Below are 17,993 nucleotides of genomic sequence, written 5' to 3'. Positions count from 1 at the left end.
TTATCATAAAAACAATAAAAATATATCTGTAAATGACATTTGGCTGTATAGTACAGTATACAGCTGCTTTTATGTAGTCCTGGTGTTCAGCCATCTGCTATACAAATCCAAAAATCAATAAACCTGCCAAATTACACAAAAGCAAATTTTACAGTTTACAAAATATACCTGCACAGTAATCTAATGTATTGTTAACGCATGGCAGCAAATTGAGATGTGCACTTGCATACGTGTTATTGGCAATGTCTTGTTTGCATTGAATTTTTGTCTTTAATAATTCGTCCTATGGCTTCAAAGAAAGTTCCTTGTGCAAGTGGTACTAAGCATAATGGACATGGAGGAGGAGAATTTCATCTTATGTGGGCCAGACAAGAACCAAGATGTGATACCATCAGCAAGATGCAGACGGCCTTTACATATGTTAACCAAGCCCTTGTGCTTTTTGAGGAGATAAATCCCAATGCTGAACACTCAAAGAAAATGGGGGTAATGCATGACTCACCTTGTTGCTCTTTTTATTCAGAATCAACCTATAACAAATGAGTTTGGGGCAAGCTTGCTCTCTTCTTGCAGTGTACAAATCAAAACAAAGAAGAAATTCAGTCTTCAATATCGTCATTGTAATCCCCACCCTACATGTAATTTTTTGTTTAGTTTTTTTACATACTTTTATAATGTGTACAAATTTATTAAAAACAGTAAAATGTTTAATTATTAAAAAGAGTAAAATGTTTATTAACTAATGAACAATTTATTGTATATAAATTATCACCATTATGTGGTTGCTAATAGGCGTTTACAAGTTGACTATGTCGTTTTTTAAAGAACTTATTCAACATAGGTAATTTTTTTTACTTATACTGCATGTCTTGGAATGAATTAATGATATGGGGTGAGTTATTACTGTATATATAATTTGTTTCCCTACACTATATTTCATTCATAACTTGTTTTTCTGATACATCATTAGACCTACAGTTCTAAAATAGAAGAGAATTTATGTGAAATGTTACAACAGAAACAGCCTAAAGGAAATGTCCTACTACATCACCCAACATGTAATGTAGAAAGATTTCTCAGCTTTCTAAAAATACAAGATTTTTGTGAATTACCGAGTCTGCATCAGTGTTTGTTTACAAGACCTTGTTCAGTTTTAAGAAAATCCTCAGTATACAGTAAATAATATGTTATATATGCAGAAATCCCATTCATATAAAAATACTATCATGCATAAATCAACTATTGTAGTTCAAGATTAAATTTTTTTATTTTCCTTCACATGCACTTTATGAGGTTATACGTACTCTATGTCTGAGTAAAGCCCTCTTTACAGCCTAACAAGAAAATACAGCCAACAAGTATATTTTTCAACAAGTTATCTTAGTTTCTAGTATTCTTATTAACATTATTATTTCCTGTTATTATGTACTTGCCAACACTATCAAGATTACTTTATCACCACCAAACCTTAAAAATGTAAATAAACAAAGATGTAGAGGCAAGAATTTAATTTTTCCTTGAGAACAGTGCTGTTTTGGAGTAATATCTGACATTTCCAAAAAAGAAATATAACACAATAATTACAATAATTATAATATAAATTTAACCTAAGGTTTTAGTCAACTCATGGTTGTTTCTAAACAGTCCCTAACCACACATTTAAAATTAAAAAAAAGTAAAACTGAAGTTATCACAGCCATTTCTTATAAGTTTTGAGAACTGATGTAACGTTTTGTAGGACCCTTGGTATTGAATTTTGTGTGAATGCTAAGCTTGCTGCTTCTTGGTGATACTCAGCTATCTGCAGCTGATTAACAGCCAAGCTGACTAGCTGTCTATTTCTTGATTCAATCTGTGAAGAAAGCAAATGGTAATAATATCTACAATGATAACAGATTTCAAAATTATCATTAATTCAATACACCCATAAATTAAACTCCTGAATCTTATCAAGTTGTCCTAAATGCTTGTTTTTATAAAATAAAAATGTAAAAATAAAAATATATAATAGGTAACGTGAAATTTCGTTATAAAATTGAGAATTCTGATAGCTGTATTTCTTCAAAAGTTGCGTCCCAGCCATCTTATGCTGTTGGTAGTGAAAAAGAATCACAAAATGTTTTATTGTTAATGCTGTATTATACTCTCACATTCTCAACACTGATCAACTGGGTCCAGTGGAGTAATTCTGAATCATTATGGGCCACATTATGAAGTATCATTTATTTAAAATTATGGGTTCTGGTGATTCCAGATACTGTAATTGTTCACTGGAATGGCCACATTTCAAAATGTTTTTTTTAAATTTCAAGCTAATTTAGCTTAACATTGTCTTTGCGCCTATATCACTTATAACAGCTTCTTATTAAGTGAATTCTTGAGTTATTGAGCAATAAAACATTATGCCAATAATTATTTACTGAAAATTACAAATGTAATAACATACTTATAATCAGAACTGTCAATACTGCATACAACTTGGTTGTGAAAATGAAAACAGGCATAGGTGAGCAATGAGATTAATTAGTTTAGTTTTCTTAGCATTAGTACTACCTCAAAAGGGAATTTACAGCTACCATTACAAAATACAAGTACAAATCTTTACACATATGTTATAGTATGTGCTGTTGATAGTATTCACAAACATGCCTAATGTATTTATAAACAGTGCTTAGCTAGAAACTTGAGTTTTATAGGGACCCTAAGAAGGACATTCTAGAACATGAAGAAATGTGTACATTTAATAGTAGTTCCTACATGAATACAAACCCTTGGTCTTTATATGTGGAAATACCTTCAGCACAGCTGGAAACCAGCCATTCAATTTTCTAACAAGGTTGTTATGTAGTTAACTGCTGGCGGTAGGGTGGAGAGTCCCGCCCCTTCCATCCGGCAATGCATTCACTTACCTTCTAGCTGCCATAAGAGCTGCACACATCTCATTCGCCTCTGCCTGCCGGTTTTTCTTCAACTCGCCTTCACTTCGATCTTGGTTTTTATACATGAACTTACCTGTTGTTTACATATAGCTGTAATTCTCGATCTCGACAGAAAATTCAAAACTGGCAGTCCCGCTAATATATGGTCAGGTGATACGACTACCCCGCCCTCTACCGGGGTACCTGGATATAGCTGTAATTCTCGATCTCGACAGAAAATTCAAAACTGGCGGTCCCGCTAATATATGGTCAGGTGATACGACTACCCCCCCTCTACCGGGGTACCTGGATCCATTTCCATCAACAACTAATCATATTTTCTCTGTCGGGCCGGGCGACTAGTCGTCTGCTCCTCTTCAGGAAATTCATCGGTGCTTTTTCGATTTTTCTTTGGTGAAGTACCCACTTTTGTTGACGGTTCTGGCTTGTTTTTTTGGCTTTGGTTGAGATTTTTCTAGTTATGTCTGATTCAGGATCTCAAATTAGATATTGCGGGGGTTGTAAAACTCGAATGTCTCGGTCTAACATAGACCCTCACTCTTCTTGCTCTAACTGTAGAGGGAAATTGTGCACGAATCTGGATAGATGTGATGAATGTTCGTCTTTGTCTGTGCTTGATTGGCAAAAGTTGCTAAATATCAGGCAAAATTAAGTAAAGATAGGGCACGTAAGGCTTCGGCCAGAAGTTCCTCCCAGAGTAGGAGTAGTATTGCCTCTTGTTCTGTTCCTGTTACCCCTCCTGTTCCTATTCCTGCCCCGAACCTGTTGTTTCCGAACCCACTACCGTGTCAGACCTTCGGGCAGAATTTGATGGTAAGATTTCGGCTCTTTTCTCTGCGATAGAGAAGATTGGCCAGGATGCGAGTGCGATGTCTAGACATCGAGCGTTGCCAGTGATAGTGTTGTGGAGGAGGTGACTGTTCGTCCCCTCGCTCTCCTAGGTCGAGGCCTCTGTCCGGCTCCCAGGGCTTAGGGAGAAGACATGCCGAAAGCCGAAGGGAGGCGAGTGGGGTCTGCTCACGAGCAGTTGCTCCTCTAACAGTCCTGTTGCGTCCCAGGCTGTTGCAGCTCGCTATAGTAAAAGCGATGCGGAAGTGTCTTCTTGTGCTTCTGTTTCGTCGAGGAGGAGTTGGAAGCAGTCAGAGTCTAGTAGGCCGCTGAAGAGACGCAGAGCTTCCTCTCCAAGTCAAGTTCCTATCAAGAAACTTTCGCACGTTCTCCTTTTCCGTCTTGTAGCTTTTTGGGATAGCCCAGAGATCTCTTCTTCTTCAGGCAGTCCGGATGTACGTTCTACGGATCGTAGCGGCGCGGATCCTCCTGTTAGCATGCAAGTAGCGGCTTCCTTCCCGTTGGATCCCAAGTCGGCTTTTATGCCTCCGGTTCCTGCCCCCTTTCGCAAGAGGACAAATTGGACAAGATTTTGAGACTTTTCGAAGGTTTTAAAGCTCCAGCACTTCAGGTTCCTTCTGCAACTGAGGCTCCTGGTCACTGGCTGCTCCGCCACGCCGCTGGCTCCGCTTGGCCCGATCGCGCTCCTGGCGCCACTTCCGCCGCACCGGCCGCACTCACGACGCTACTTTGGCGCTTGGCGCCTCTCCACAACACGTTTCCAAGGCGCACAATGTTTGCGCTTCTAGCGCTACCGTGGTTTTTGGCGCCTCTTTGGCTCTCGGATCTTCTAAGGCTCCTGACTCCTCTCAAGCTCATGTTTCGGATACGCTTGACGCGGGTCGGGCACTTGGCGCCTCGGTGACGTTCGGGCGATACTCAAGAGGATAACGCAAGTTTGGCTCCCGGAGACGTTTCTATCCAGCGGTGCTCCAACTGCTTCAGAGATTCTCTCCCCAGTTTCCGATGTTTCGGAAGTAGATGATGTTCCGTCTGCTCCTACGTCCAACTTTAAGCATCTCTTACAACTTTTTGAAGAACATTTTCAAGAAGACTTTGCTCCAGCTTCCCCTTCGTCTCCAACTACGCAGTTTGCCAAGGATTTTAAACCTCCTTCCTCTAGATTTCTGAAGCTGGTCCTGTCTGTTTCGGCGAAAAAGAGCTCTCCAAGGCAAGAAGGATGGTTGAGCAAGAAAAGATCTCAGGGTAAAACATCTTTCTGTTTTCCCCTCTCAACTGTCTTTTTAAGTCTCGTTCGTGGTATGAGACTGGGGAAGTCTTTTCCTTGGGAGACTCTGCCTCCTCTCAAGGGGATTTCTCCAGCCTTGTGGATTCTGCCCGTCATTCAGCTTTTTCTTCATCCAAAGTCGGCTTCTCGTCTTCGAAATTGACCATCTGGTGAAGAGTTCCTATAGGATCTTGGAGATCTTTTCTTTTATTGACTGGTCTATAGGAGCCTTGAGCAGGATAGTGAAAGTCTGTGATCTTCCCCAAGACTGCTACAGATCTTGATGCTATTTTGGCCTGCCTGGACAAGGCCATCACGGACGGAACGTCAGAAATTGCCTCAGTGACTGCTACCGGCATTTTGAAGAAGAGAGCACATTGGATTTCGTTTGTCGCGAGAGGAGTCTCCAGGAACCAGAAATCTGCTCTTCTTTTTGCTCCTTTGCTTAAGGAATCCCTTTTTCCCGCCACGTTAGTTAGGGAAATTTCGGAGGCTCTCTCATGAAGTCTACTCAAGACCTACTGGCTCATTCTTCGAAAAGACCCAGGTTTTCGACTTCTCCAGTAGTACCCAAGCCTTCTTCCCTGTATCCTCTAGGCCTTCTCGGGTACTCCTTCTCGGCCCTTTTCCCGTGCTAGGGAAGAGGAAAATTCTCTTCTCATCCCCAGAAAGCTAGGGGTACCAACCGATGAGTTCAAGGCCCTTCATGCGACGGTCGGAGCCAGACTAAAGTCGTTCTGGCAAGTTTGGGAGGCCAAGGGAGCAGAACCCTGGGTGATCAACGTTCTGAGAGAAGGCTACACCATTCCCTTCTCAGAGAGTCCTCCTTTAAAGTCCTCGCCAGTAGACTTCAACGTATCATCCAGGGACTCAGAGAAACTTGTGGTGTTGGAGGAGGAAGTTACTTCCTCCTTCAAAAGGGAGCCATAGAAGCAGTCCTCGAACCGTCATCTCCGGGGTTCTACAACCGTCTGTTTCTGGTTCCAAAATCGTCAGGAGGATGGAGACCAGTCCTCGACGTGCGTTCGCCCTGAACAAATTTGTGCTTCAAACACCATTCAAGATGGAAACCACACAGTCGGTTATCAATTCCCTGAAGGAAGGAGACTGGATGGTGTCCTCGATCTCCAGGACGATACTTTCATGTACCTATCCATCCGAGATAAGGAAATTCCTACGGTTTGTGTTCAGAGGCAGGGCTTTTCAATTCAGGGCTCTTTGCTTCGGCCTATCAACAGCCCCACAAGTTTTCACAAGGACGATGGCTCCAATTGCAAAATGGCTTCACTTAGAGGGAATTCACATTTCCCTTTACCTCGACGACTGGCTGATCCGGTCTCCGTCAAAGGCCAATGCATGAAGGACCTACAAAGGACCCTTTCTCTTACCGACGAATTGGGACTCATAGTAAATCTTCCAAAGTCACAACTCTCTCCATCTCAAGACTTGACTTATTTGGGAGTTCGGATGAACTCAGTTCTTTTTCAGGTTTTTCCGACGTCACAAAGGATCGAGAAATGCCTGCTGAAAGTGAGATACCTGATGGCAGCCAAGACTTGTTCTGCCAAGGAATGGATGAGCCTTTTAGGCACCCTCTCATCGCTAGAGATGTTCGTCAGTCTGGGGAGGCTACACATGAGACCTCTTCAGTTCTTCCTACAGCAGATCTGGAACAGGAAGAAAGACACGGATTCGTTTGTTTTTCCTCTATCCACTCGAGTAAAGCAAGACCTGTCATGGTGGAACGACAGGAGCAAACTAGATCGAGGTTTGTCACTGAGTCAGAGGAACCCAGACCTGATGTTGTTCTCCGACGCCGCTCAGACGAGGGTTGGGGAGCAACATTGGGGATCTTCAAGTGTCAGGCAATTGGTCTTCATCCCAACGGGACTGGCACATAAATGCGAAAGAGTTGAAGGCAATACATCTAGCCTTGGAACATTTCGTGCTTCTGGTGGAAAACAAAAAAGATAGTAGTGCACTCGGACAACTCCACAGCTCTGGCGTATGTGAAGAAAACAAGGAGGCACTCACTCCTCCTCTCTGTTCGAGATCGCAAAAGACCTGCTTTTGTGGGCGGCAACCAAGAACATAGAGCTAGTAACTCGCTTCATCCCGGGAGCTCTCAACGTTAGAGCGGATATCCTCAGCAGGTCACTCCAGGTCATTCCGACAGAATGGACCCTCCACCAGAAAGTCTGCCAAGGCCTGTGGAAGGTTTGGGGAACTCCCATGCTGAGACCTGTTCGCAACGAGGAAAACCGCAGACTACCTCTCTTTTGCTCTCCTGTTCCAGACCCAGAAGCATTAGTGGTGGATGCCATGCTCCTGGACTGGTCGGGTCTCTTCCTTTATGCATTCCCTCCCTTCAGGATGCTGGGAGAAGTCCTGAAAAAGTTTCGAGCACACAAAGGTGTGTCAATGATCCTTATAGCTCCATGGTGGCCAGGAAGATCATGGTTTCCAGAGCTACTGGAGAAAGTAGTGGATTGGCCAAGGAGGTTGCCATTCAGACCAGACCTTCTGTGCCAGTTGCACAGCAGAAAGTTCCACAGGAACCCGTCAGATCTAAATCTGACAGGGTTCAGACTCTCGAGCGACTCTACAGGAGGAGAGGCTTCTCTAGAAGAGTGGCGCAGGCAATGGCTAGATCAACCAGGCCCTCGTCTACAAAGGTCTATCAAGCGGGTGGAAGCGCTTCAGGGAGTGGTGCTCCGAGTCTGGAGTGTCTTCCACTTCTACGACTCTAAGCCAGGTGGCGGATTTTCTTTTGTTTCTGCACAAGGAGAAGAAATTGGCTGTCAGCACGATTAAGGGGTATAGGAGTATGCTGGCGGCAGTTTTCAGGAATAGAGGTATAGACCTTTCTCGGACAAAGATATTGCAGAACTCCTTAAATCCTTTGCTACCACTAAAGGCAAATCTCTTTGTGTACCACATTGGAATTTGGATGTGGTGCTAAAGTGGCTTACCTCCAAATCTTTTGAGCCTTTGAGTTCCTGCTCCGTTAGGAATCTAACTAAGAAAACTCTCCTTCTCTTGGCACTGGCCTCGGCAAAGAGAGTAAGTGAGATTCATGCTCTGGACAAAAGAGTTGGTTTTTGTGCGGATAAGGCTGTAGTTTCCTTCACCTTGGGTTTCTAGCTAAGAACGAAAACCCTAGTAATCCATGGCCAAGGGAATTTCCCATTGCTAGCCTTTCCTCCTTGGGTGGAAGAGAAACGGAGAGACTTCTCTGTCCGGTCAGAGCATTGAAATTCTATCTGGACAGGACCAGAAGTGTAAGAGGAACTCATGATTTTTATGGTGCTCAACTAAGAACCCCAAGAACCCTCTATCTAAAAATGGGATTGCTTTCCTTTTGAAAGAACTGATTCAGGAGGCACACAAGGAATTAAGGGATGTGGATTTCCCCTTAGTTAAAGTGAGGCCTCATGAAATTAGGGCTATTGCAACTTCTTTAGCCTTCAAGAAGAACATGGCTTTAAAGGACATTCTAAGTTCAACTTATTGGAGATGTTCGTCTGTTTTTGCCTCGCATTATCTGAGACAGATCCAAACCACATATGAAGACTGCAGTACGTTGGGCCCCTTTATTGCATCTGACACGGTGATGGGCAAGGAAACCAGAGGCTCTAGATCCTTTCCTTAGTTTCCTTGGGTGCAGAAGTTTCTTTTTTTGGTCGACTACTAGAGCCTAAGAGGTTAGATGGCCTAGTAGGTCTAATTTTAATAGGTTGGTGTGAGTTTTTATGGTTGGGTGATATGATGGTGGATGCTTTGAGTACTGCGCCTGAGCAGGGGCATTATATGCTTTGGTTGATTGTGTCGAAGACGGCTGGGCCAACAGACCTTTCTCCATATAGCAACCGGATAGCAGGTTACAGAGGCAGTAACCGAGAAAACAGCTTCCTTAGCAGGTAAGGATCCAAAGTTAAGACGTTTTTTCTTAGCCTGATGATCTCAGGTTTTTTCCATTTAACACTTACAGCTGTCCATGCCCACCGCCTCAATGTGGCAATCAGCTATATGTAAACAACAGGTAAGTTCATGTATAAAAATGACATTTTTATAATAAAATAAGATTTTATATCATACTTACCTGTTGTTTACATATAAAACATTCCCACCCGCCTCCCTGCAAGGGACAAGGGGACATAGAAAATATGATTAGTTGTTGATGGAAATGGATCCAGGTACCCCGGTAGAGGGTGGGGTAGTCGTATCACCTGACCATATATTAGCGGGACCGCCAGTTTTGAATTTTCTGTCGAGATCGAGAATTACAGCTATATGTAAACAACAGGTAAGTATGATATAAAATCTTATTTTATTATAAAAATGTCATTTTCCTTGTTTTGATCATTCTCTGTGTGTGATATTTGTTATTACTATGATCTCCTATTGTGTTTGATATGCAAACCCATGAGTCATCACAGACTAAGGAGGGGAAGCCTCTTGCCATGAGGCACTGCCCAGGCATAGGGAACATTCCCTGCATTGCTTCCTCTCCCCTCTTGAGATTGGTCCACACTCATTGTGCACACAGTGCCGTCACCACGAATGCAACCAAAGTAGCCCTTGTGTTGAGTGTTGTGATTGGCCTTCAAAGCAATGGGTGCAGTTCGCTTGGAAGAGAAAGTACAAGAGGAAGGCTTCCTAAATGTCGTCGGAGGATTACACCACTGCTGACGCCAAAGGTTGTCAATCTGTCTACCTCCTTCTTTCCTCCAGCGAAACTGCCTCTTGAGAGAGAGAGAGAGAGAGAGAGAGAGAGAGAGAGAGAGAGAGAGAGAGAGAGAGAGAGAGAGAGAGAGAGAGAGAGAGAGAGAGAGAGAGAGAGAGAGAGAGAGAGAGAGAGAGAGATGAGAGAGAGAGAGAGAGAGAGAGAGAGAGAGAGAGAGAGAGAGAGAGAGAGACTCTTCGGTACGGGGGTTGATCTCTCACCTCAGTGCCTCCGTGACAACTCCTGTGACTGCTACTTCTGTAACCATGGAATGTTGACTGGGACACCATGGCCGTGGCCCCCACGGTCATGCATACTGCCATGATCCAGTCGACCTCCATGCTCCCTCCAACATCCTCCTTCTTGGGGATGTCCTTCTCCAAGCTTTAGTGGAGAAGTATCAACACGACAGCAAGAGGAGGTTGAAGAGACCTCACCAATTGTCTTCATCATTGTCTTCTTTGTCGTGTGGCAGTGCCTCCTCCCCTTCTTCCAAAGGTCCTGTTATGTGGACAGACCGGAGGAAGGAGGAGGTCGCTTCTCCCTATCATAAAACATAAGACATAGAGATGATGCCAACTTAGTCCACCACAAATGAGGCTAAGTAATTCCTTCAAGTTTCCTCTTCAAGGAATTAAAGGCAGTCCCCAGTTTATGGCAGGGTTTCCTTCCCCGGCGGCATGCCGTAAGCTGAAAATTGCTGTAACCCAAAGCATCATAGTTATAATGGGAATAAACTGCACATACAGGACCGTTAATAGACCAACAAGCCCTGGTAACAGCACCGTAAATCCACTTGTGGCGCCAAAAAATCAGGGTTAACTGCGCTGTGAGGCAAGCGCCTTAAGGTTGGAACAACATAACCCGAATCTGACATAACCCGAGGACTGCCTGTATTGTAATTTCTCTCAGCTGTATGGAAAGTTCTATTCACAGCAAGGTGAGACTCAGCAAAAATGGTGTAATTTTCATTTGAACGATATCGTCTCCATGCGTTGAATTTGGTCTGCTTGTCATGGTAGGCTCGTCTACATGTATCATCAAACCATGGCTGGTCATTTGTCCTAAATTTGATGACCCTTCTGGGGACATATCTAATTAAAATAGCCATCAGCAATTCACTTAACTCCTTAGGACCAGGATCTAATATAGCATCTGAAATATTAAGTGCCTGACAAGCTTCAAGAATGTGATCCCAAGTGGCTCTGGATTTCAACCACACCATTTTTCCAATAGTGGGATTAGGAATATACTGATTGACAGATATGTCCATCTCAATGGCATAATGATCAGAAGTGCCTATATATTCACAGACCTTGGACTTTACAACAGCTGGAACATCTGTGAATATGAGGCCTAATCTATTACCAGAAACGTGCGTAGGTTCCTCAATTAGCTAGACAAAATCAGAGAATACACAGAACTCAAGAGCAGAATGGCCATGTTGATCTGTGGAATTTGAATTTAGCTACTCAATGTGCTTTGCATTACAATTTCCACAAACAGCGAATGAAGCTTTTGAATTCTGTTACGAAGCCATACTAATCCTCTCCAAAAGCCAGTCATACATGTATATACTGTATAAAATTGTCGATATCTGGATTATGGTAAACAGCAAATACATAAGCATTGTAGAACTTACTGAAAATTTTAAAATAAAGAACTTCGTGGCAACTACACTCCAAAATTTTCTGACGATAAATAGGTTGTCCGGGCTTAAAATATACAGCCATACCTTGTGCATGTGGGACGTTATGACATTAAATATATACAGTCATACCTTGCGTGTGTGGGATGTTACAATGGTAAATAAAGTCAGGGGCATCAAACCTCAGGTTAAAAAACTCAACCTTTGGCTTGTTACTACTTACAAGTCTCAGATAAAAACAACAAACTGTAGTTACAGGCACAACTCTGGAGGTCAAGAAAATCTGACCTTAAGCCCCAGACATTTGAGTAAAGTACTTTGAAATTTTTCTTGCTGTAATGAGTAACAGGCCCAGGGTTTAGCTCAATGTCTCCTGAAAGAATTAAAATTAACAACATAAAAACCATCAACAACAACAGTACAGTATTTACAAAAATTCTGTAACAATAACAATGAGCAATGCAGAATGCCAGTGTGCTATCTACATTATGCAAACATATGATAAGCACAAAACCACTAATGAACACATTCTCTTCAGAAAATACAGAAAACTGAAGAAAATGAAGTGTACCAAATTCCAAAACAAATCTCCACATTTTACCATATGGAAGATGACACATGAAATGATATTCGTGATGCATCATGAATAGGACTCCTAGCATATGATACCCATATGAGGGGAAAACTCAAGACTTCTTTTACATACTATTCGCTATCCTTTGTTAACATTCTATCATGCTAGGAAGTACAACATATGTATAATAAGAGGTTTATATACTGTAAGAACACCAGAGGTTTATATACTGTAAGAACACCTGTAATACTGTATATAAATATACATACCAAATGGGTGATCAGGGGTCCATATAGGGGTGTTGGTACTACTGATGCTAAAAGTTTTTTCTCAATGATGCTATTGAGTAATTCTCCATCATAATCTGAATCAAAAACCTGAAATAGAGAAGAATTGATACTATTGAAATATTAAAATTATATTAAAGTACTATTGAAATGTATTAAAATGATATATAAGTGTTTCAAGATGATAGTACAGTATAAGCATTTTTAGAGGGTACATTTTATGATAAAATAATGATTTACAGTACATACTAATGTTCAAATATTAACATTAAGTTTAATAAGATTAAATAATAACATTAAATGAAAATAATTCTCACATTAAATAAAAATAATTCTCTCTCTCCCTCTTATTTAGATGAGAGAATTTTTCCAACATGTAATATGTATGTGTTTTTCTTTTGTATGATAAACAAATAATTGACCTCATAAGTACTAATTTTCAAACATTAAGATTAATAATAATAATAATAATAATAATAATAATAATAATAATAATAATAATAATAATAATAATAATATTTTCCATGCATTGTAGTAAATTTTTTAACAAACAAATAGCGATTCCAAGTCTTTTTTTTATCCTCAGCTTGAGGAAGGAGGGGGGAAGGGTAAATGTCAATTTACTTGACAGTTTGACATATTGGCTGGAGGGGAAGGGGAGTGTTGCCCTCAGAAGCTCAAAGATTTCAATCTTTTGATATCGTAAGGCGTTATTCTCCTCTCTCTCTCTCTCAGGATAAGATACTGTTTGTGTGTGTGTGTGTGTGTATTTAAAGTGCTTTAAAAATGTTTAGTAAAGGTATTACACTGTGCACCTTTGGAAGACAAAAAACAAACATATAGATTTTTTGTTGTCAGAGATTAAAAAGATAAACTCTCTCTCTCTCTCTCTCTCTCTTTTCTTTCTTTCTTTCTTTTGCCCCTGCCAGCCCTGGTGAATATAAGTCAAAGTGGTAACTCTCTCTCTCTCTCCCTCTGCTTTGGCTGGAAGGCTTAGAAGTACATATGTATTTATTTTTAAGGGTACTAATGTTTAAGATGACTTTGAAATTACATTAATAACATAATTTCAAATATTAATGCAGTAATAGGATAATAATTTATGGTATACTTGAAGTAGGATGATACCTTAAGTATACATTTGGTATTTGAATTTTCAGGACAGGCAGTTATAAGCGTTTTTAGAGGGGGTGGGTAGCAAGTATTCGCAGATTTTATCTATTCGCGAGGGGGTCTGGAATGCATCCCCCATGAATATGGGGGGTTTACTTTAATTGCAATTGGGCGATAATTGCCAGGGTCAGCTGCATCCTTTAGCTTGTTTAATGGTATTAAGTGAACTAAGAGTAGGGAATCTGGGAGAAACTGGTGAATTATGCATGCATTGAATAGGGCAGCTAGCTAAATTTAGATTATCGGGTGGCATAATTTGAAAGTTTCTGCGGGAAGACCATCGCAGCCAGGCGATTTATTATTGGGTAAGTTGTTAATGGCATTGCTTATGTTTCCTGGCATAAAACGACTGGTGAACTGAAATTGGATGTTATCAGTAAGTAGGTTATCTCCTTATACAATTCAGAATAGTGCATATAACAATGATTTACTAATTTTAAAATATTAATGTAAACAGCAATATATTATAGAATGTTTAAAACAAATTCAATAAATCTTTAATACAAATTAAATAGATGTCATACAGAAGTGTGACAATAAATCAAGTTAGTCTTTTTTTCTCATATTACTAAAGTTGTTCTGTTTTCCTTTGGCTATAAAGTATATGTATATAAACAAACAGTACCCGTAAAGTAAGATAAAAGCCTTATTATTAACCTGTTAAGCATCACCAATGGCATATCTCTGTCGGCCACATCCCATCCCATATCACACTGCCTTCAACGGAGTAACACATCCTATCTCTTTCAAGGCTGGCGCAGTACTGAATTTAGTCCGAAATGCTCTTCCCTATTATTGTAGGAACGTCAGTTGGTAACACTAAGCTAAATTAGCAGTAAATGGCAACTTTTTTTGTAAGGGAAGGACAGTCTGACAAGAGAACACTGACCTCCACCTCCCGCTATGCTTCAGGCGTTCATTGATAATGACTACTGTAATTTCTTTTTGTTTGATCCCATTTATCCCCCCATAATGAGTAATCTGAAGCAAAAGAAAAATCTTTTGCCTGAAGAGATATTATCGCTACTCATTGCAGAGAATAATCATGATGACGATAAAAGGAAATAATGGAGCCTTTTCCATCTTCAGCACAAAAATTACTTCTCTCTCTCTGTTGCGGATTCCACGAACTTTTTGTTCTCTCTCTCTCTCTCTCTCTCTGCTGCGGATTCCACAAACTCCCTGTAGAGTCCCTTTTACTTTTTGTTCACCTAAAGGTGTGAAATTTAGTGTTCAGGATAAGGGAAACCTTGTAGAGTTTTTTTTTAGAAGATTTTTGATAAAGTCATGGAGCACATTGCAGCAGTAACGAACATTTTCCATCCAGTTTCTAGATGAATACTGTATATAGAAAGTTTGCACTAAAATGGTATGACACAAATGAAATGAAACGATTCATAATCTACTGGTTCTATTCAGGGAATGGCATTCGAAAAGATCATTTTTCCCTTTTATATGTTTCATGCTTATAATCATTAGGATATGAAAATGCAAAATAAATTCTTTCATCTTTTCTTATTTTACATTATTTATTAACCTAATACTGTATCTATGGCCACTCTGCGAGCTAGAAAATGTGATATGGGAGAGGCAACATCTCTCATAAGGACACTTCAGGTTCATATATACTAAAAAGTAAGTATAGCTTAGTTTTACCAGACCACTGAGCTGATTAACAGCTCTCCTAGGGCTGGCCTGAAGGATTACACTTATTTTACGTGGCTAAGAACCAACTGGTTACTTAGCAACGGGACCTACAGCTTATTGTGGAATCCGAACCACATTATAGCGAGAAATGAATTTCTATCACCAGAAATAAATTCCTCTAACTCTTCATCAGCCGGCAGCGGGAATCAAACTCCGGCCCATCGAATGACGGTCTGAAGCTCAACCAACTCGGCCAACAAACGGCTCATATATACTACAGTACAGTACAGTAGCGTAAAGTGAAATTACAGTGTACTGTAAGCATAAACATGTATTCATGTGTGGGCGATGTGCTTTCTCCCTCACTCAAACTCCCAGCATTCCTTCTGGCACCGGATTTGAAAAAAACGGTTCAGTTCAGCGAAAAACTTCAAATTGATATTTCCATTTCACACCGATATATCTGGAATTACAATATGCCACAATCTGTTATCTCAGTGTGCTACTGTATATATTTTAATTCCTTGTTGTCTTGCAGCCATAAAAGAAGCATCAAATACCATTCAACACAGCAATAGACTTATTACTAGGTATTTTATTTCCTTTTCTTGCATGTACAGAGTTTTAAAAAGTCTTAGTCCAGGCATGCAAATAAAGTAACTGAAGCCATCAAAGTAGCATCAAATGCCACACATCTCCCACCCAAACACCTAAGAATCTCCTACCATCCTACAATTAGCCAAATCACTGTCTACCTGTAATTTGGCTAAAAGCCTTATTCATATCATCACACCTTACGTGTCTGACCACCACAACCTTTGTTCACTGGCAGAATTCCTAGAGAAGATCAATAGCCTCACCAGAGACAACACCATTGCTTCTGTGAATGTTGAGTCCTTATTCATAAATTGCCTGTAGATGAAATAATCAACCTAATTCTTGACCATGTGTACAGGACCCTCAACATCCCAGTTAAATATACCAGAAGAGTCCTTCCTGACCGTCCCTGAGATATTCATGAAGAGGTCCCTTCTACCACCCATAAGGCCTTTCTGTATATGTATACAAAAAGATGGTGCTTTGATGGGCTCGCCCTTAAGTGTACTCTGTCTCAGTAGTGCCCTTCAAACTAAAAGAAAACTACCATCAAAGCCTTCATTAGGAGAGCTTTAACACACTTCTTATTTTGGTATGACCACTATAAAAAAAATCACATGAGAAAGTTGCATCACACTGACACTGCACAGAATGTAATACTGGAGAATACAGAAATATAGTCAGAAAGTCACAAACCTGAGGTGCCTACAGTTGCTAGAGGCACTCTTTAATACATAAGAAGTCCTCCCTAGATGCCACACAAGAAATGTTCCTCCTGCCCACCAACATTAGGTACCCTATTATCCATGAATTAAACAGACCTGTGCCAGAAAACTACCCTATCACCACAAGAGATTGAAACAACTACACCAGTGTGGGCAAGATGTGAAATGCCTGTCAATCAATTAAAATGCTAGACAGTAAAAAAGAAAAAGTCTTTCTTCAGCCAATCTGTGGCCGGCAAGCATCCTGCCCAAGCCGACCATTCAGTATTAGGGTACAGGATTTACCATGATAAACCAATCTACTCTCATCTTTCGGTGTGATCATGCTCAGTAGAGCTTGAGTGATACATGGCCTAAAGACAAAAAATAACAATTCTCCTAAAGGAGTATAACCCAATTACTAAACCAAGAATCCATCAGTTGCTCTGTAATTTGGTTGTAGTGTATTCTTTTCCAATAAGTGAATCCCAGTCAGTGACCATTTACCTCTCCGTGCACGAAAGAATGATAAACATACGATAGTTACTGGTAGAATGCAGTAACACAGGAAACACAACAGAAAGAGGATGCACCCATTACTTTAGACTATATTTGCATTTTGATTCCTTCATTCATTATGTATCAGATAATCTTCTTTGCATAAATGATTTCAGCTTTTAGTTTAATTACATGTAGTGTACAGTACTCCATTACTGTTTATTGACTTAGTAGCATAGAAACATAATGAAAATATATACTATTAGTAACTTTCCCTTCTGTAAAGGTGTTGTTGAACAAAGTAGACTTAAAACCCCAAGGAATTACAGACCAAAGGTGATGATTAAAAAAAGTTTGAATATCTGTATGTTATAAATTTTTGGTAAAGCCAATAATTACAGGATTATTGTATATTGTACTTTATATTATCCAAACGACATGACATCATAAGAAAATGCCCTGCCATTTAACACAAATCTTGAAGACACGTTAGAATGTACAGACCGTATTTGATGGCTTATAAGACGCATGTCTGCATAGGACGCACCCCAATTTCAGCAGGACATTGAGGGGAAAAAAAATAAGGTTTCCTAGCCTATGCTCATATGATTTTGGTAAGTAAAAACTGTAGTATTAGGTTATCATATGCATATTGTTTCTTACCAACAGAATCAACAAAAACATTAATAAAGAAGTTATCTACCATATTTATATTTATCAAAATATGTATTAAACAATCAGCCATTTACTACGATCCAATGTTTCGTCTGCTGCTGAAAGCTACCTCATAGGTTTACCAATAGATTGCAACACATTCATTTGTAAACATTGTTTCTTACCGGCAGAATCAACAAAAACATTAATAAAGATGTTACCTACGGTAATATATGGGTACTTCTAGGCAAGCTGTACATGAGCTAGACTATGGCAATTGATTTTCTCTATGTTATTTTACTTGCTTTACAAGAATTTAAAGTAATATTTTGTCGGCTGGCTGTAACTAAAATCATTGACCTTTGAAGACTACGCCACTTGAATTACCTAAAGCAGGGTAGGTCTAAGCCAGCATTCCATAAAGCCCCCA

General features: G+C 40.3%; 1 protein-coding gene across 1 annotated transcript in view; it reads right to left on the bottom strand.

Moving 5' to 3' along the window:
• Positions 1-502: 502 nt before the first annotated feature.
• Positions 503-17,993, bottom strand: part of LOC136840600 (NBAS subunit of NRZ tethering complex-like) — a 791,298-nt gene continuing 773,807 nt past the window's right edge. The window contains 2 exon segments of the mRNA XM_067107278.1: positions 503-1,852; positions 12,273-12,380. Of these exon segments, the coding sequence (XP_066963379.1) occupies positions 1,691-1,852; positions 12,273-12,380 (270 nt within the window). The 3' untranslated portion in view covers positions 503-1,690.

Source organism: Macrobrachium rosenbergii, chromosome 8 (genome assembly GCF_040412425.1).
Source record: "Macrobrachium rosenbergii isolate ZJJX-2024 chromosome 8, ASM4041242v1, whole genome shotgun sequence".
In the NCBI taxonomy this organism is placed as follows: Eukaryota; Metazoa; Arthropoda; class Malacostraca; order Decapoda; family Palaemonidae; genus Macrobrachium; species Macrobrachium rosenbergii.
This window is presented reverse-complemented; position numbering and strand designations above follow the sequence as displayed.